Source organism: Periplaneta americana, chromosome 2 (genome assembly GCF_040183065.1).
Source record: "Periplaneta americana isolate PAMFEO1 chromosome 2, P.americana_PAMFEO1_priV1, whole genome shotgun sequence".
Taxonomy (NCBI): Eukaryota; Metazoa; Arthropoda; class Insecta; order Blattodea; family Blattidae; genus Periplaneta; species Periplaneta americana.
Window position 1 is genome coordinate 134,656,179 of NC_091118.1, and position 20,988 is coordinate 134,677,166.

The 20,988-nt window shown below is 35.5% G+C and overlaps 1 protein-coding gene across 1 annotated transcript in view; it reads left to right on the plus strand.

The window, feature by feature from the left end:
- The first annotated feature begins 14,505 nt into the window (after positions 1-14,505).
- The window catches only part of LOC138694589 (TOG array regulator of axonemal microtubules protein 2-like), a 53,806-nt gene continuing 47,323 nt past the window's right edge, over positions 14,506-20,988 (plus strand). The window contains exon 1 of the mRNA XM_069818464.1: positions 14,506-14,656. Coding sequence (XP_069674565.1) covers positions 14,654-14,656 — 3 coding nt within the window. The 5' untranslated portion in view covers positions 14,506-14,653. The remainder of the gene's footprint in view (positions 14,657-20,988) is intronic.

A 20,988-nucleotide genomic window follows, 5' to 3' on the forward strand; every position in this document is an offset into this window, starting at 1 on the left:
AAGGCATAACTTGTATCATTAGAGGGAACCCAAGAAGTGGAACATAAACTGAGACGATTCGATCCGACACTGGGATGGGAATCCGGTGTGGCTTGGATAAAGCATCAGCATGTAGAGCTGAAAACCTGGGTTAAAATCCCGGTGCTGGAGAGAATTTTTCTCCGTTCTTCTACTACTCTTTCATCGTACGATGATGCAGAATATCTGCATGGAAACTTCATATGTACTTCGGTACATTAAAATGAGATATATATATATATATATATATAAAATAATAATAAAATAAATAAAAAATAATAAAAAAATAATAATATATATTTGTATCATTAAGTTAACATTATGAAACGATTTGCCAATGCTACAATATCATTGTTGCCATAGCAATCTCTTTCTTCATAGACAATGAAGTCAAATCGTATTCATAGACATTCTTAGCACAGGATGTGGATGATCAGCAAACTAACGTTTTTCGTATTCATAAACCAGTGTTAGTGATATGATATGATATTATATGATATGAATCCTGTACAAGTAACCAGTCAATAGCCGGGACTAGTTTAGCATGCTCTTAGTGCGGGCTAGCAAAATGTCTACTATGAATAGCATCAAAACTTCCCAAGATTACAAATTTGATATTTCTTTATTAATTATTTTATAATGCTGTCATACAAAAGAATAGCGTATGAAACACGTTTATAATGTTATACAATTATTATATTATAAACTTGTTTCATAATATACTATTATGCCACAAATTATGCCATCACGATAAAGTCATTACATATTAGCTGACATGACAATATTAATTTCATGGCACTGGAACAATGACATGGAATATTGTGCACGATTTTGACCAACGATAAAGACTGTTTATAATGCTGATGTACAAAAAAAAAAAAAAAAATAGTTTTGAGCATGTCTACAGCAAACACATTTAAATTGCACTACATTCCTTTTCTTATAGTGAAATAAGTACCTGATCCATTCACTTCAGAATTCTTGAATACTATAGTACTTCGCTATATTTTACAATTAAGATTGTTAAAGTTTAATAACTAGGAACAAAAATTGTATCAACTTCACTTTCACCTCTTTTCTAAAGTAGAGTAATTATTTTTAATACCTATGAGAAATCGAAAGTTAAAGTGGTTTGGAATGTGAGAATGTTGCAACTTAACATGTATGAAAATTAAATATTAAATTAAAAATAAAATAAATCCATGACCAATTTGAAATGGTACCCCAGTCTAATTATGAAAAAATTTTTCTTAAATAATATATTATTTTATGTGATAATTGCATCAGTCAAGTCACACCAAGTCTGATTTACTAAGGAACATCAACAAAGTAACCGAAATATGGTTGTTGAAAACGTGCCAAATGTATTTACTTCCTCATTATAGGAACTGTAGAAAAAGTATTGCGGTACTGCAAACAAATCTTTTGACATTTCTGTATAGCCCAAATACACGTTTTTAGTACTCGTATCTCTCAAACCGAAAGAAAATTGATTTTTGTACCGTATGTCATCTCTCTATCTAGCTCTATAGATTTCTCTCACGAACAATTGAGGAGTTTTTTCATAGTCAATGGAAGTATTCACATGAAATATAATAATTTTTACTTTATGTTAAGTGAAGTGGATAGACATTAGACACACGAACACACTTTAGAAGTAACATAATAGTACATTATGCAACGAGCCTATAATGATAGTAATTAAGACGCGAGTATGTTTGTTTATGAAACGCGCGCAAGCGTCTTAATTACCATTATAGGCAAGTTTCATACGACTTTTTATGCTCGACCATATTTCTAACTTGAAATTATTCAGAAGTATTCACTTTATTCGCATCTGACTGAAGATCGGAAGTGACCTTGTGCATAGCTCGTAAATTGTGAGATGTGCGCAGACGCGAAAGTATTGATTTTTTCCGAGGAACAATAATGTCATTGACCTTGATATAATTTAGAGAATAACATGAAATAAATTTTGATATAACCTGGAAATTGATTTAGAATTGAAAAACGAGATGACAAATTGAATTTATTTGAATATTATTTACAATTAACGCTAATTATTATAGTAACAGAACATAACCTTCTGCGACAGTATTGGATTTCCAGCCTCCTTGACGTTTCCCTCGTTGTCTTTCGATTGCATATCCGAGAATAATCGAAAACCTGAACTTTAATGAATAGGTGTACTTTAATGACATGCATTAAAGGACTGCTACCAGGTGTATAATTACTACATTTCGGCATGGTCGAGCATAAAACTATTTATAGCTGTTATACAAAAACTGCACGAACAGTGATTTAATTAAAAATAGGTTTAACGAATTTCTCCTATAATTATATTATTACATAATATCATAGTGCCAAATGCATTAGTGTTGACTGTAGGTCCTCAAAATATATTCGATTTAGAGTATTAATTGTTACATACAAAATTTTATAGCAGCTATATGAATGAAGCTTAGCAGATAAAGTTACTGATATTGAACTTAAGCTCCTTGATCAGTTACCAGAATGAGGGAAATATAATGATGAAGACGATGGCTCTCTTCATTGTCCTTGTGTGTTGTAGAGCTCTGTGATAGAGGTTGGTGCATGTAAACATTTTTGGCAGTAGGAACATCGTGACTTCGAAAATGAAGGTATCTGGATACGTTAATAATTTGAGAAACCTTCACTTGAAATAGCGGATACTTTAATTATTGCTTAATTTGTAATAAAAAAGTGTATATCATTTAATGATACCTACTTTTTCTTAGCTATTAACGTGTATTTCGGTTCATGCATCTAAATGTCGTCTGACTGCAAGTCATGATCATGTTGTGTTATAATAAAGATACGTATGTGTAGCTATTACTGAAATAAAGTGTGCAGGAAAGACTTTTACTAAATTTATGATCATTAAGAGATTGTGCATTTGTTAAATTACCTACAGATATTTTCTAAAAAATTACAGTCTACTTTAATTATGGACTGAGATGAACATCAAAATTTATTTGGCAGTAAGATACGTGATGAAATGCATAGTGCCAATAGTATTTGTAAGATTATTAACGAAGACCATTTGTGAAAATGGTAAAAACAAAATAAAACAAAACAGTAAAATTGCGCACCATGTTTATTTGTAGTAAGTCGAAAACCGTGAAATTTTATTCCTAAAAATGATAGAACATTGTGTGTTTCCGTAGCATACTTTGGCATCTAAACGTGAGCTATCTTCATTTAAAATTCAACTCCTTGGAAAGAGAGAGAAAAAAAGCTATTGTGTAATATTTATTACCTTTTTAATAAGATGTTTTATTAATTAGGTTTTCCTTGTTTCTTATGAAATTTATTAAACATGTATCTTGCTTCTTAAAGAAGCGTTATGAAAAATATACATGGCAAAAATCAAAATAATCTAAATCTGTCAGAAAAAGCTGCATTAATATATACGTTGTCATAAATATAAATATTTATTTAAAAATGTTCTTTTCCCAAACTTCAACTAAATCTACTTTTAACACATGTATTTTAAAAATAATGTTTTTAAAGTAATTATTGAGATATTTATTATAGTACAAATTTAATTTTAATTTCGTTCTCGCAAAATAATTTTTTCAGTCAGATATCAATAAGCATTGAGTTAACACCATTAAAAGTAGAAAATGTAAAACCCATTTGATAAGAATGTAAAATATGAGTTTCATGAAATATGTTCCTTGTTCCTAACAATTTCTGTCACAGACATCTTTTATAAAAGTGAATAATATGTACAGGTTGAGAATTTCCTTAAAATATGGAATGATTAATATGCAAGTACCTATGATACGGCAATTCAGTTCCATAGATCTAGTTTGCTACATACCAGTAACATATGAGCAATTCAACACTGTTCTAGTTTTATCAGAACAGCAAAACAAGGATAAATGTATATTCTTAAAAACAATTTAAATATCAAGCAAGTTAATTTGTTATGTTTCTTGGACAATTCGCAAACTGATTTATGGACATGGATTTTCCAAACTAAATAGGGAGCATAATTCTTATTAATTGTTATTTTCTATGAAATCATTCATTCGTCTTCATCTCATTACACAAAAACAATATGCCAACTGCCTTCTCAATTGTTACTGTTACATAATTCAATAAATAGCAGACGTCATATGTACCTGGTTGTTACTCATTTCATGTAGTATAGAATTTTGTTTTAAGAAACTGATGAAGTTACACATTTATTCGGAAGTCTATATTGACATACTCATGCATTATTTTTCTTTATGTCATTCACATTTATCTTGCCCACGTACTATAATGTACTAATTGGTAGGAAGAAACAAAGATTTAAATCCTAATTTCACAGAAAATACTTTACTTTACTTTTACTTTCTTGTACAAAGTACGTACAGGGGAAGTATTTGGTTGGTTAATTTCATAATTTTCGCAGAAATATAAGTTTTTAGAATTCCTGACATCGAAATACAAGGTGGGCTATGGGAAATAGTACATTAAGGGCCCCTTCAGACGAAGCCACTTAGCAGCGCCATTAGTGGCTCGTTAGTGGCACTGAAAATGCGCATTGGTGGTGCTTCGAATGCATTTTTGAAACCTTGATTTACACTAGAGAATATTCCAGTCTTCCAGTGGACTTGGACATAGAAAGAGAGATACTTTTAGCAAATTTGCTCATACGGAGAAAGAATAGACGTAAAAATAGAAGAAGAGTCTGGGTCCAGCAATTGGTTTTGGAAAGACTGAATCGAAAACTATTTCGATGGTGTTCGGGTAAAAGGTGTTCAAATGAAGTTTTGTTCCCCAAGTCAGTACACAAGTTAAAAAACATTGGGTGTGCTAAACACAAAATAATAGCATTTGATGTGTTTATTTGTGAAAAAAATTACTTGCAACAAGTTTCCGAACTTTAATTTTTAATTTATCATAAAACTCATTTGTTTTAATGACTGTAATGTAAGAATGGCAGAATATCCAAAACAGCTCATACACTACCAACATAAAACGCAAGCCATGAGGCCAAAAATGGGAAAGAAAAATAATGATGATGATATCGAAAAGGTATCTTTTAGTATGATGTGTGTTCAACATACTCAATATCTATGATATCAATTCAGCCTGGAATTATGAACTTAAAATATAATTATTAAAATAATACGGTACCATTTTATTTAGAAAATCACACAAAATAGATTTCACTCTAAATAGCTCAGATGATTTTCTTGGTGATATCTGTATTAAAATAGTGCCAAATAGTATAGTGTAGACTGTGTATCTAATTTTTTTGTCTGACGTACTCAACTAGAAAATTATATGCAGGCCTAGTAGTGGAATATTTCACTTAATGATGCTTTCAACTGCAGAGGTTTTTCAGCATTGAGATTCAATTTTACTTCCTCTGTTAGGGGCAGAGTTCTTTCACGTGCTGCAAATCTAAGACACGGGATTCACAACTTTATTTTTGTGCCAGAGGAAGCCATTGCCCTCAGCCGGGTTTGAACCCAAGAACCTCAGGTCTAGTGGTTGAAATGGTAACTACTAGACCACTGAAGACGACTACTAAATTACGAGTTGAATGGAAAAAATACTTGACTTATTTCTTTGGGGATTTTTTTTAAACCTTTATGAGGAGCCTGAGGCTTATTGTGTTTACCACTCCTTTTTGTGGGAATGGCTGTTGAAGTCCGAATAGTTGCTTTCCTGTATATATCATGACTCAGCTATGTGGTGCTGTCGAGTTTAGTCATCCAGTAAAGTCTTATTAGAGCAGTGTTTCTCAACCACTGGACCCCAGCCTCCTCGTACTGGGCCCTGGCGTCAGTTACACCGGGCCGCAAGATATTCTCTTGGAATTTGTCACGAATAAATACTTTATAGTGGAAATATTCTTGGGAGAATAATTTTCGTGATAGTGTCGAAAAGCCCAGATCCAGATCGTCTCAAAACTCTAAATTCTAAAATCTAATTAAATATCTGTGTAGCAAATTCCAGTGACGAAGTCACATTTTTTAATGATCGGGAATTTTTCAGACTTAGAAACCTTTCAACATCTATGATCGGTCACAAAAATCTCCAAGCCGATTACAACAAAGTGACAAATCCTCTGTTCTCGAAACTGCGTTGTAGATGTCAGTGACCAATTAGCTGGGAACAAAATTTGTTCACTTAAATTGAAGATTAAGGCAGTCTGTATCTGGTTCTCGATACTGGATAGTCATAGTGAATACTGTCTCTTCGCAAATTCGCATTTCAGCGTGTAAGTGCTTGTTTCAAAACCCTAATGTCATGATTTTTAAAAGCAGTAGGCATACAGATTTAAATATTAATATGAATAAAAGACAAGAGGCTTTGCTTAATTGAGATATTTCGTACTGAAGGTGTTTGTGGTGCAACAACTAGTGATGCATCCAACTGAAGTCCACTGACCGATCTCAAGATAAGCAAAAGGAGGGAAAAACTACCAGCACACAAAAGATAAAGTCTGCATTCACTCGTAAGTACGTGAACAACTACTTAAAATTACGTTTCATACAATCCCTTGACATGACGAATTGCCATGACCTCAATGAGTCATTTGTGCTATTTTTCTGGGAAATGAAGCTATGAAACCATCGCAACTTTCTCGAGATCTCAACACAAAACATTCCGATTTAGCCAACAAACCCATTGAATTCTTTATGCATAAAAAAAGATACTTAAAATAGGAAAGAAAATTATTTCCCAAGTTTCAACCACTGGTACGTACTCTAAGTCTAAAGATTGCTTATGCCATACTTAATTATGAATACTTCTGTTAGTTAAACGTATAAACTTAAAAAAAATTGGAAAAATATTTACGAGTAAGTGTTTGCATAGGCTTCCGCGCCTGGTGTACATGGTGTGTGGATAAGCTTCAGGGCTTCTACCGCGTTGTCTTGGTGTTGGTGGCTGACGTTTCGACCGCTGTGTTGTGGTCATCTTCATCAACAAGGACGAGGGGTTACAACTCAGCAACTCATGGGGAAGTCTATTCCAAGATCATACTTAGGAACGAGAAACCAGGTCTCCACATGTACGCGGCACCCCCCTTCATCTGGACATCGGGCACGGTATCAAGGTCACTCTTTCGGACCTTATGAGGGCCAGTATTTAATATGAATACTCCCCTTCATACAGACCTCAACCGGATTGGACAACGTAGGACCAATCAGATGCCAGAAGGAGAACCTACGACCTATCACCGCAAGTACTCCCCCCATCGAGACTACTATATATATATATATATATATGAGCTCGCAGACTATTTCCTTATCCAACAACTGCTCTGAAGATGACCACAACACAGCGGTCAAAATGTCAGCCACCAACACCAAGACAACGCGGTAGAAGCCCTGAAGCTTATCCACACACCATATTTACGAGTAAATTTGTTGGAATCAGGCCCTCGACTTATAGAAAAAGAATTTACCGGGTTGCTGTCTCTGAAAGGTTGAGAACCTCTGTGTTAGAGCACCCTTTCACTCCCCGAGTAGCATATTACACCCCCTCAGACTGATGCCATCTATATATCAGTCCCAATACTACATCCAGCTGCACGTAGATGTTTGTTGTTGAAATGATAATGATGAATATCGAGTTAGAGAATGGCAGTGCAATGATGGATGAAAACGATAGACTCCCAAAAAAAAACCCCTAAGAAACCTTAACTTGTTCTTCATTTGCATCTACCTTCACTGGAATTTGAACCCAGGTCCACAGTCATAATAAGCCAGTGATCTGCTAACTGAGCTACCTAGGCTTAAAAAGATCTGTATGAATTTCTTAGAATAAAGATAAATGTAGCACTAATACTGAAGTTTATAAAATGGAGCATAAGTGCCATAAATACCACAGGCAGTTGTTTTAAATATTTCCCAAAGTGTGTTGTTGTTGATCCAATGCTTATGGTTTAGGCACTTGACGATGAAGTCATTCGCCTTCTTGCACTCCAGTATTTTTGTACGATGTCATCTTGTAGCAATGGTATGCATTTTTTTATGTATTCATGTTCATCTATTCTTCATTTGCATCACACAATACATAGGCGGATATATGGGAAATTCCTGTCCTGTGCAGGTGGCTTGCCAAACAATCATGACTTGTTATCACCTGAACATCACAACGCCAGATTTATGTGGCCCTTGGAGGATTATCTCGGAATTAGTCGATAAAATTTCTGAAGTTTTATCCTTTGCTCCATCCGAAATTTGTTGCAAAGCACATGTGAATTTACTTTTAATTAGTAGCTTTACAGAATAAAATGGAAGTCCATTATTAGATGGTTTGAAAAATTTCAGTGCCCTTTTTAGCCAAAGAAAATGCTGTTTCATTTCCCTTTATATCACAGTGGGAAGCAATCCACTGTAAACTAATTTTTTCTGTAATTTAGTTAGGTAATAGATCATTTTCTTACAATCCTGGATTTTAGCCCCTTTTGTAGACTGTTGCGACATTATAGCTTGTATGGTTGCCTTTGAATTTGATAATATGCCAGCATTTTGGAATTTATTTGTTCTATAGAAGAGGTTTTGTAAAGATATATAAATAGCTGTAACATTTCCTTCAAAATTTGTTGTATATTCTCCTACAGAATGATAAAATGAAAAGAGAGAACATTTCCGAAAATATGTTAAGATTATTCGGTAAAAGAATACTCACAGACCCTTTTCATGAGTTAGATACAGAGTTCAATTGAACAAAGATTACGGGAATAATTAGTTTCAAATTATACTACATAAACCAATATGTATGTGTAAAACCATGCATGCTAGGGGAAAAGTCGAATTACTTCTGAGGGAATTTCCATATTTTTATGGCGAAATTATGCATACAGTATACTGAAACTAATACTATCATGATGGTCTATTTATATACCAATATACTACTGGGTTCAAAAAGTTCCCGGAATTTTACTACCATTTTTCGTATTAATATATAACAAGGGATATTATACATTTGTTTTGTTGGTAACATTCATGATGTCATTTCCCTAAAGTTTGTTGATAATGGCGATTGTTGGTTTTGAGTTGTAGGCAATTGTTTATCATAGTGTTTTGTTTGTTCGTCGCATTTTGTATGTCCACAGAGCAACGTACAAACATCACGTTCTGTGTTTTGTTACACAAAACTCCTGCAGAGACATTAAGATTGTTGGAAGAAGCATATGGCGAAGCAGCAATGAAAAAAACTCAAGTATATGCCTGGCATAAACGCTTTTCTGGTGGCCGCGATACGTACGCAGCGGCCGACCAACAACTGCAACAAATGAAGCAATCACTCAGCGTGTGCGTAATGTTGTGAGGGACGACCGACGTAAAACCATAAAAGAGATAGCAGCAGATGTCGGAATATCAGTCGGAAGTGTACACAATGTTTTTCACAAGCATCTCAACATGCATTACGTGTCTCAGAAGTTAGTTCCGAAAATGTTGTCGTCAGAACAGAAAGAAACAAGAATGACTCTTGCTGGGGACATGATCAGTATGGCTGATGAAGATGGTGATTTCTTAAACAAAATTATTGCTGGTGATGAAACTTGGTGCTACTTGTACGACCCAGTCCCTAAACGACAGTCATCTGAGTGGAAATCGAAAACATCTCCTCGGAAGCAAAAATTTCCTAGGGACACTTCCAAAGGCAAAGTTATGTTCGACTCTCAGGATCTCATCCACCATGAGTTCATTCCAGAAGGTCGTACTGTAACGAAAGAATTGTACGTAGAAATCCTCCGTCGCCTCCGGGATGCAGTGAGAAGGAAACGTCCAGAAAAGTGGGTAGAAAACAACTGGTTCCTTATGCATGACAATGCACCTGCTCATCGCGCAATTATTGTAAAGAATTTTCTTGCCAGGCACAACATAACTGCTTTGGATCATCCACCATACTCTCCTGATCTCTCACCACCTGATTACTTTCTGTTTCCCCGTCTGAAAAGTCATCTGAAAGGACGGAGATTCAATGCTGAAGAGGTTATCGCAAACGCGACGAGAGCACTAAGACGGGTTTCACAAAATGGCTTCCAGGCCTGCTTCCAGGAACTCTACACGTGTTGGCAAAAGCGTGTTGTTGCGGAAGGCAACTATTTTGAAGGGAATGCTGTAGAATAGTGTTTAAGGTACGTTGTTTCTATGATACTAGCAAATTCCGGGAACTTTTTGAACCTAGTATGTATAGCTCACATGCACATAGTTGTGCCAGATATATTTATGATGATATGCTCGTGCATATGTGAAAGATATGAAGTTAAAAAAAAATGGAATTTATCCTTAGACATGGAATTTCCCTTATATACAGTAATCATTTCTAATGTAACCTTTTTTTTTCTTAGCCAACTCAAAAATTTCATTTTTACATCTTGTTAGACTGCATCTTGATTCTTAAAACAGTAGTAATCTTAATAAAAGTATAAATATCCCTCTTGACTTTTGACTTACACAACTAGTGATTATCGATGGTGGTGGCAGCAATAGTTGTTATAACAGTAACAGTAATAATAATAATAATAATAATAAATCAATTAAAATAGAATTTCACAGAATAACTACCGGTACAGAATGCAGACTGAAAAAGTTTTTTCTAAGTAGGTCTGTCTTTTTTTATCATTTTATTTGCCATGCACCATAGCCACACTGTCTGAGGGATCATGCTTTGCTTAGTACTCGTGTTATGGAATGAGTGTCGATTCGTGTCCTCATGTGGAAGGGGGCTAGTATAGGTAGCAGAATCCTATTTTGAAACCCTGTTATAATTGCTGGAGAGATCAACATGCAGATCAATGATACCTCCATTCTGGTTGGATGATCGTTTACCTCTGCTGAGACAAGTGGACTTGAGGCCAGCAGTTGGTTGGTCGGCCTTAGGCCTTTATAGTCTGTTGGCGCCATGGATTGGATTGGGTTTTTTATCTATATTTTCCATTATTATTATTATTATTATTATTATTATTATTATTATTATTATTATTATTATTATTCACTGGAAGATGTGTACACATTGTTAAACCAGTTTTAGATAGATAATAATTATTATATTTTCATCATCATCATCATCATCATCATCATCATCATCATCATCATCATCGTTCTATTGAGATCAAGTCATCTTAACCATTTTTTATTAATATAGTTGAGAACTATCAACGCAATTGTGGTTTATTATTCTTGTTGTGACATAAAAATTGAGATACAGTATGTATAATATTAATTCATGAATCGTTTTCAAGCTTAAAGCTCTGAAAGCAAAGGTATCTCACAATATACCCGATCCCTTTAATAAATCAATCACAGTCGTCTTTGAAGGTCACAATTTAAAATACAGGGCTTGTCACTTTCAGGCCACTGTTTCCATTTAGTATTCAAGTGTTTCTTTTAATGTACGATATTTGGTACTGGTAATGAAGCTATTGATCCTCTTGCACATTAATATTTTTTATAGCTGGTGTCTTGATATTCAAGAGATGCGCATATTGTGGAGTGATCTTAATTCATTAATTGATTTAGTGGACTTCAGTAACATTGAACAATATATATGTAATAATTACGTACTTTATCAATATCAGCATAGCCTACTTTTAAAAGTTGGTTAAGTCTCAGATATATATAAAAGTTCTCTCTTACATCCTATTTTGTAGCATCTCTCTTTTTAAATAAACATGTTAAATGTTGGGAGACCTGAGGAAAAAAGACCTTTGGGGAGCCCGAGACGTAAATGAGAGGATAATATTAAAAATATGGTTTTGAGGGAGTTGGGATATGATGCTAGAGATTGGATTAATCTTGCTCAGGATAGGAACCGACAACGAACTTATGTGAGGGCAATAATAAACCTTTGGGTTCTCTAAAAGCCATTTGTAAGTACCTAAGTAAGTTGCATGGGCACAGTTGGTGAGCATTGAAGCTATTTTTTATGTCCATAAGATTTCATGATATTTGTAGAGAACCAGTTAAAACTATGCCAATTACCGTATATGGTGTATTTCTGTTTTATTTAAATAAAATCATCTATGGATCGAAGTATCATGGATCCAAATCTGGATGACAGCGATGGCTTTTCACATGAGAAAATACTACGGCTTCCTCTTGGAGAGAAATGAAATTGAAAGACCTGTATCATACTAAATTTGTGACATATAAAAAATCTTAAGCAATTAAGATTTAATAATTTTGTAAGCAAAATTCTCGAAATGTTTATTGTATTATTCGTCTACAGTTCCAACTTTCAGATTTAAAATAGCACGTCAGTTGATAACTTCACTGTACTGAATTACCTGAAAGCAGAAGTAATACGGAAATTCCTCCAGGAAATACCTCTGTCTCAGGATTCCATGAGAAAATGTATGGTTCCGCATACTGTATATCTCTGTGTAATTGGTTAACAAAATAAGATGAAACCTTTAATTTGAAATTTTATTCTTGTTAGTCTACAATAAATTTTTAAGCATAAACTAATAACTTTTTCATTTAAACAATGATGATTTCATGTAACACTTAATATGAATGCACACAGCAAAATGTTTAATTTTTTTTTTGCTTACTGCAGTGACAAAGCTCTTAAGAGGCTTAGTCTAACCAAAAAAATTTAGTTATACCTATTAGTTAGTAATAACGATGTATTGTAACACTTGGTTTCACTCCAATCCTTCCATGTATTAAGTTCACTGTTGGCAGACATTCCAGCATGGATAGTTCAGTGCGAGACTTGTGGCAGAAGCCTCTGCGACAATGACTACGACCTTGATTCGCAGGCATTGGGTACTGATTTGCTACAGCTCTGGCTAGCCTGTCTGTCACAATAATACATCGCGCTATATTGTTCTGTGAATGTGCTTCGTTGTTGAATGTTAGTTTAATCAGAAATGCATGCGTGTGTGTGTGTGTGTTACATATTAATTTTGTGTAAAATGGAGAACATTGAAGTAATTATTTGTAGAATCAAAAGAGATAGCATTTTAAAGTTGGATGTATGAAACAAAATGTGCTTACAAAAATACGAGGTTGACACCACGTCATTTACATATTAAAATAGCTGATGGAAGAAGACAAAATATAAATTTTCACTTTTCATGGTTATCAGAGATATTCTTGGCTAACAGGGTGCTCTGGGACAAATAAGTGATGACAAATAAGTGATATTGTTATACCAGTATTCTGTTTGGGGGTGAAAATGAGTGATATCTTCTTGTGGGGTACCGGTATGTGTCACAAAAAAAAAAAAATGTTGATAGAAAAGCCCAGAAACATCTGCTGTATAAAAAGATATAAGGTAGGCCTAAGCAGTTTTTTTCAGCCTATCCAGTATTTACACCTTAGCTTTGTCACTGGCTTAATATTTCATTAGTGTAACTAGAAATCCAGTTTTTAACAGAAATTTTAACTGATTGTAATTGAAATGAGATATATTTTATGTAGGAAAATGTGTTAATTACAATGTCTTTAAGAATTTTATGTGAAGATATAACATTTGTAATCATTTGATTTGCCAAATTATAGTCTTTCGAGTAAATTACATATCCCCATTACTGGTTACCAGCCAATACATGGGTAAGTCCAATGGTGGGATTGTCACCTCTATGCCTCTGGACTTGCATGCTTTTCTGTAGGAGATGCCCCCTTAGCCGATGGGGCTCAAATATGAATAAGAGAGCAGTGGTATAGACAGAATTCCAATGGAACTATGGAAATACAGTGGACAGCAACTTCACATAAGATTGATGCAACTTTTTTAACGATATCTGGACATTTGGAACAATACCCAAGTATTGGAGAACATCATTAATGATACTCATACATAAAAAGGAGACAAAATATATGCTCCAAAAAACAGAGGTATTTTACTCTTAGTAATAGCCTCCAAGCTATATTCAGCTATTTTAAAAGAAGGATTAAACAATTAATGGAAGAAACAACTTGTGAAAAATACTGTTGATTTGTACCTTGTAGTGTTTAAATACCCGCCATGGTGACATGTAAACAAACAAACTTTGGTTCTAAATTATTCAAACAATAAGTATGTATATTACCAAATAGACTGGCGGTAAATGGATCTAAGTCCCAATATATTCTAAAAATGACAGAGGATCTGTTATCTTTAAAGGCATTACATTACCAACCACAAGGAAGTAGGAATTTATTAAGACCCTACCGCAGATGGAAGGACCAATTTGTGTAGTTGCAGAATGGACATGTTACCCAAAACTGCAGAAGAGGAGGAGGAGGAGAAGAAGAAGAATAAGAAAAATTTGTTTACTTGGGTAATGTAATAATTATATTGAAAAGATAGAAACAACATATCCCATTCTATTTAAGTAATGGGATATTTTAGCGTGCACAAAAGCTGGTGCCTTGGTTGCATCCACACCCTATATTATTCTTTCAATAAAAAAAAAAGAACCTTGCATCACAAACACGCAGATCATAGTAATTTAGAAGTCACGACACATCTACTCACTACATGCATGATACTCTCTAATGTCCATTCTGTTTACATTGGTTGCTATGGTTTCTAGTACTGTTGATCGTTAATTATTCATTCCTGAATGAAAAATAAATCACCCCACATCAAGAATGGTTTCTTTAGATGTGTGTTTTGCTCATTTGCCACATGTGTTCAATAAAGGCATTATCTCAACATGGTGAGTACGTACTGAAATAGATAATAACTTACTTGAGAAGTGTTTGCTTCATGTTCACCTGGATATTAAATGGAATTATTTTGACTAGACTGAAAGACTTATCTGATGCCAAAAATCAATTTGTTGCTGGAGTCGGGACATGTACACGCAAAAATACTGAAATATTTTTGTGAATTTATTATAATAGTGTTATATGGTACTTCAGAATATCGCGTAAGTACTTATGTACAAAGACTGTGCAAATTAAAAATAATTTAAAAAATGTTTTTATTAATGGTACAAGAGTAGATAGATAAATAAGTACCGTACATAAAAAAGAGATGTCCCTTGCCCCAAAAATAAATAATTCAATAATGCAATAACGACATATATGCACTTAAGTGATATTCTGAATTCGTTCCTATAATAGAATAGGTACCAGTACCGTACACGGTACTGACAATAGATTTGTTTATTTGATGATCTTGTGTATAATGAAAGTCATTTTGAGACTATATTAAATGAATTTCTTGATGTTTGTCGCTGAATATAGTACTGGTAATGTTCTGTATCAAATACTAGTTTCTTCTGCGTATCACACTTTCTAGGAACGGAAAACAGTAGGATTGGCAAATTTGTGTTAGTAAAAATAATTAAAATGTTTGCAATTTTTCTTCTAAATGCAGTTATGGTGAATCAGGATTCTTGTTCATAAATCTGACGTTTACAAAGGACGTTTCCTAATAAAATTAATAAAATATGCATGCGACATATTTAGGCATACAATCAAACTAACACATTCATACAGGGGCGCACCCATAAATATAGTTTGGGGGGGCGGCTATTTATAATCCGTGTTATAGAGCAACATTAAAGCTGTAGCTACCGGTATATCTAGAGTTGACAGCCATAAAATAGCTGGACATAAATTAATTCTGACAGAAAGACAAATAGGTTGTGTACTGATTACTAGAGACTGGCACAATATGAAGAAAATTTTGCCAAAAATACATTAATTTTGTCAAAATATGAAAAGATGAAATAATTCAGTGGTAAAATATCTTCGTTTATAAACCACTTTGAACAGTTTTAGATTATTATTTATAAAATAAGCCTTTAGAGATTAATAGTTTGTCTATATTTAATATGCTGCCAAATAAAACACATACTTGCATAATTAAATAGTTTGTCAGCATCATCAAATCCTTACCTGAATGCAAGAGCTAAATAACTCAATTTTTTATACTAACAGAGAAAATTATAAAAAACAAAGTTCTTACATTGCTTGAACTGAAGACTGGTTACAAGCAACACAAGTAACTTTCATTTATTTTCTGGCATTAGATTATACCTGTCAGTTAATACTGTTTTGTAATCTTAGAAACCCAATCATTTGCAAAAAGAACAGAAATTAAGTGGACAACAAAGTTGATAGTTGAAACACCTTTCAAAACTTTAATTTACACGTATAAAAGTAGACACGCCTACATTGAAAAAACTTTCACTGGATTCGAAAGAATGAGCAAAGGTGGCATAGGAACCACTTATTTTGTTTTGGCTTCTCAAATTCTCCAACACTACGAGCTCACTGGCTCTGAATGGGAATTTGGAGATTACACTTGCTCTTGAGTATCCTGGTATGCTAGTGGAATGAATGGCTTGGGTTATTATTCAAGTGTTTCCTGGAAAACCTCTTTATAAGGTCTGAAAACCTGGTCCAGTGGTAACTGTAGAAATATTAACAGAAGGGAAAAAATTGTGCAAAACCTGAAGAAAAAAATGAATCAATCTTCTTAATGTATCCAGCTGTTTGCTGACAACGTAAGGTCCACTATAATCCAATGTAGTCTTTTCAGTTCTTGTTTTTCATGAAAAATGAAGGATATTTTGATCGGTGTTCATTATAGATGCCTGTTGCTAGTAGCCAGAGTTGGGGTGTAGTCAATATATACTGCAGGGCTGTGTATTTTATTTCATTTCTTTTGTGATTTATGGATGGGCAATATAGAAGAATGTGTTTCAGATCTTCATCATGATTATTACACCACAGACAAGTAGGGATATCAGAAAGATGAAATCGGTGTAGGTATAATTGTGTGACAACGTGACCTGTTCTGGATCTTGCTAAAAATGTTTGAACGTGTCTGGGCAAGTTTTTGTACATTTTCAGGTCATTTTGTTTCTTTTGTATGGACTGTAAAATTTTTCCTTTGTCAGAAGAGAGCCAACTGTTGATCCATAGGTTTGTAAAATGAGAGTTTACTGAAGCAAAGGCATTGGCTAGAGATATCACTTGAAGAGGTCTTGGTTGCAAATATGTTGTCTGTTTTGCAATTTTATCAACTTTCTCCTTTCCAGGTATACCACAATGACTAGGTATCCATTGGAATGTTATTTCCTTTTGGAGTTTTTTTAGTTTACTTAGTTGTTTCTGAATGGAAATAATTGTATGTGCATACAGGTTCGGTACATATTTGATTATATTAAACTTAGCCCCCTTGGAGACAGTAAGTATGCAAATAGATTTTTTTTTAAATTTGAGTAACACACTGAAGAGCAGCATCAATAGCTAGCAATTCAGTGTCAAGACTGGAGGAGAATGAACATGGTATGAAGTTGATATTTTGGAATATAATACCCTGCTCCTGATGCCCCACTATCAGGGTTTACAGATCCATCTGTATAAATTTGAAGGTGTTCCTTATATGTGTTGCAGAGTAATTCCATGGCATCTAACTTAAGAATGTATGGAGGATCATTTTTGGAATGAGTGAAAAAGGGAAAAGTTCTTTCTCTACTTTATTTCTTTAGACCAGGGGTTCCCAAAGTGTGGGTCGCAACTTCTTAGGGGATCGTGTAAAGAGCTGAGGGGGGTCACGAGATGATTTAAAAAAATAAAACAAAATACGCTTTATTAGCATATATTTATTTTGTATTTAGAAACATAAACACATTGAAAATAGAAATAAAAAATGTTTCAGTAATTGTAAAGCAAGAAATAATTAATGTCATAAATGTGCCTGTTTTTTCAGAAAGTAGCTAGCTTCTCAAATCTGAACTCTGTATTCGATACACACAGTGATATTTTCAAGTTCAAGATGTTTCTCACTTTTGTTTCGATAGCAATCACAGACAATAAACTTATATTGGATGAATATGACGTTGTTAATGTTATAAAAGAGCTTCTTTTGCAAGCACGACATATTCTTGCAGTCTTTTGATCCAGAAAAATCCTAGTTTAAACATCCTACTAATAGACACACATTTCAGTGAGTACTTCAAATTTTTTGGATTTTCAACAACTGTTTTGAAATGATCGATGTTATCGGGACTAAAGGGCGGTGGTCTGTTGGAGCTGTTGCTACCATATGTTTCATCTGCTACGCCGGCAGACATCATCATTGCTGTGGCACATAGGAGCGCAAAGATCTCCTTAGCATGCTGGGAATGACTAGAACTGTGACTGGTTGCCTTATGGTATTTAAGGATGGAATATGGCTCACCGTTGTTGCTGCAGTCTGCACCGGTGGTCAACGTGTTGTGATTGGCTACCGTCATGTTCGGCTGTTGAATGAATGGTTTAATGCGTGTGTTTCTCAGGGCCAGGTACCATGCTTGATTGACTTTAAGGCCTTCTTTCCTTTGATTGAAGTTGTTCTTGTGCTTGTAGATTTCAATGGCCTCTCGATGTAATCTGGCATAGAAGTGTAGCGTGCCGCTTAGGATGTCAGTGTCCTCGAACCTGATGTTGTGCTCCCCCTCGATACGAGTGTTCGGCTACTGCTGACATATCTATGTGGCCTAGGCGGTAGTTTCTTGTATGTTCAGTAATCCAGGTCTTGAAACTACGTTGAGTCGTCCCTATGTATACTGAGCCACAGGAGCACGGGATCCTGTATACTCCAATAGTCGATAATTGGTCACGTTTGTCCTTGAGCGAACGTAACACTGTGGGTCTGTTTCGTTGGAAGGACGACTGTCTCTACGTCGTGTTGTTTTAGTAGTTTACCAATGCGATCTGTAACCTGTTTAAAGTAAGGAAGGAACACCGTGCCTCTCTTGGTGCAGCCCTAGATCATATATGTAACAGATATGTCGGGGTTATAGGCTTTGAGGTTAACAACTTTTGTCAGGTTTACTACGCTGCCATCTAGTTGTTACATAAGGAGTCACGTCATAATACACATTTGAATTGCATTAGCGACTGTGCTGCCATCTCGTGTTCGTTTACGGCGGACGGGTGGCGATCCTGGCGGTTGTTCTCTTCAAAGTGCTGCCGATTTTAACATAGCGAGGAGTTATCTGTTACATATATGATCTAGGGTGCAGCCTTGACTCGGACTAGCCCGTGTTTGCCTTCTAGGTTTCAAGGCTCTTCTGATCTCTCTCACAGAATAACTATTGGCTTCCAGTGTTGACATAAGATGGCCGATTTCTTGATCAAGGTGTTGTTGGTCGGAAATCTGCTTTCATCATCACCTGCTTCTGTCTGAGGTGATGGTTATAGTCTTTATGTAAATAGAGATCTATGTGCGTGGGTTTCCTGTAAACTTTGTGACCGAGGAAACCATTCTCCTTTCTGCAGACCAATACATTCAAGAAAGGCAACTGACCATCATTCTCTGTTTCCATAGTGAACTGGATCTGTTTATGATGGCTGTTAAGGTGGATTAAGAAGTCCTCCAAGACATGTCTTCCATGGTTCCAGATCACAAACGTGTCGTCCACGTATCTAAACCAGCAGGCAGGTTTAAGTACCGCAGACTTCAGGGTCGCCTCTTCAAAGAATTCCATAAAGAAATTGGCGATTATAGGGCTGAGCGGGATCCCCATAGCCACTCCGTCTGCCTACTCGTAGAAAACCTGATTCCATTGGAAATACGTGGTTGTCAACACGTGGCGGAATAGAGCCACAATGTTTTCAGAAAAGATGTTACTGAGTAGTTCCACAGTGTCGCCGACTGACACTCTATACTAAAAGCCAAGTTATGAACCGACTAAACCGGAAGCAACGTTGTTACTCTCTTTCTGAGCTCTGTTGCCACATAGTGGCGCGAGATTCAAAACGTGTTCAGCGTTTGTCACCGATATGTTTAAAATAACTACTGTAGGCCTATATAGTTCTCGATAACACTATCCACAATATTAGTAAATAAAATTACTGTTTTTAAGAAAGCACGAGCTAATGACGCTGGTACGAAATGCGACTCATAATGCACGTGGTACTGCAAATGAACTGGCTACACTGTCTCCGTGATTCCGTTGCCAGATTTTCGTTAGCAGACGATATTTTCACGCGAGGTCCAATGAAAAGCTCAGTTCTCGTTCTCCCCTCCACCCCCTACACTCAACGTGTCATCACTGCACAGGCTACCCCTCTAACCCGCATTTTCCTCTCGCCCAACCAACTACTTCCTGTTTAGTCGGTACATAACCTGGCTTTTAGTATAGTGAACAGAGAAACTACATCGAGACTGACTAGCATGTCCTGCGGTTGTATAACTAAGGTCTTGAGTTTCTCGATGAAATGGGCAGGGTTTTTGATCTAGGAGCTCGTCTTACCTATGTATTGTTTCAATAGGTTGGTGAGATATTTTTCCAGTTCGTAAGTCGGGAAACCAGTCGCGCTAACGATTGGCCAGAGTGAAACTTCCGGTTTGTGGATTTTCGGTAGGCCACATAACCTTGGTGGCAGTGCTTCAGATTTCTTGATTGAGCATAGTATGTCAGTCGGGATAGACGAATTCTTGATGAGGGTGTTAGTTTTCTACAGGATAACTGCTGTTGTTCCCTGTATGTGCCTGGGTCCAGAAGATCTCTGACATTCTTCTCATAATCCGTGGTGTTGAGAATTACTGTTGCAATGTTTTTATCTGCAGCTAGAACTATGATGTTCTTGTTGGCGTTGTTATTTTAAGGCCTCTCTTTCCTTGTTGGTTAGATTGTTCTTCGGAGAATTGGTGTGTTGAATAATTCTAGCCCTTTCCCAATGGAGTTCTTCTGCCACGTCTACTGCTAGTCCCCTTATCCCTGATTCTACATTGGCAATAATTCCCTCAATTGGTAGATGGCCAGGGGTAATGACAAAATTTCCTTCCTTTGCCAAGACTGCTGTTTCGTCCGATCAAAGTTGGTCATCTGAGAGGTTCACGACTGTCCGTCTGGTGTCCAAGGTCTGGGGCAGTTTCATGTTCACTCCATAGTTGGAAAACTTCTTCTTCTGATGGTTGGAAATTTGAAGTAGCCTCGACTGGATGACATTGTACGTAATCTTGTCGATATCTGTCCAGTCTTTATCACTGAGTCTGCTGCTTAGATGTAGATGGAGTGCGTACAGGTTCCTGTCGTTTATA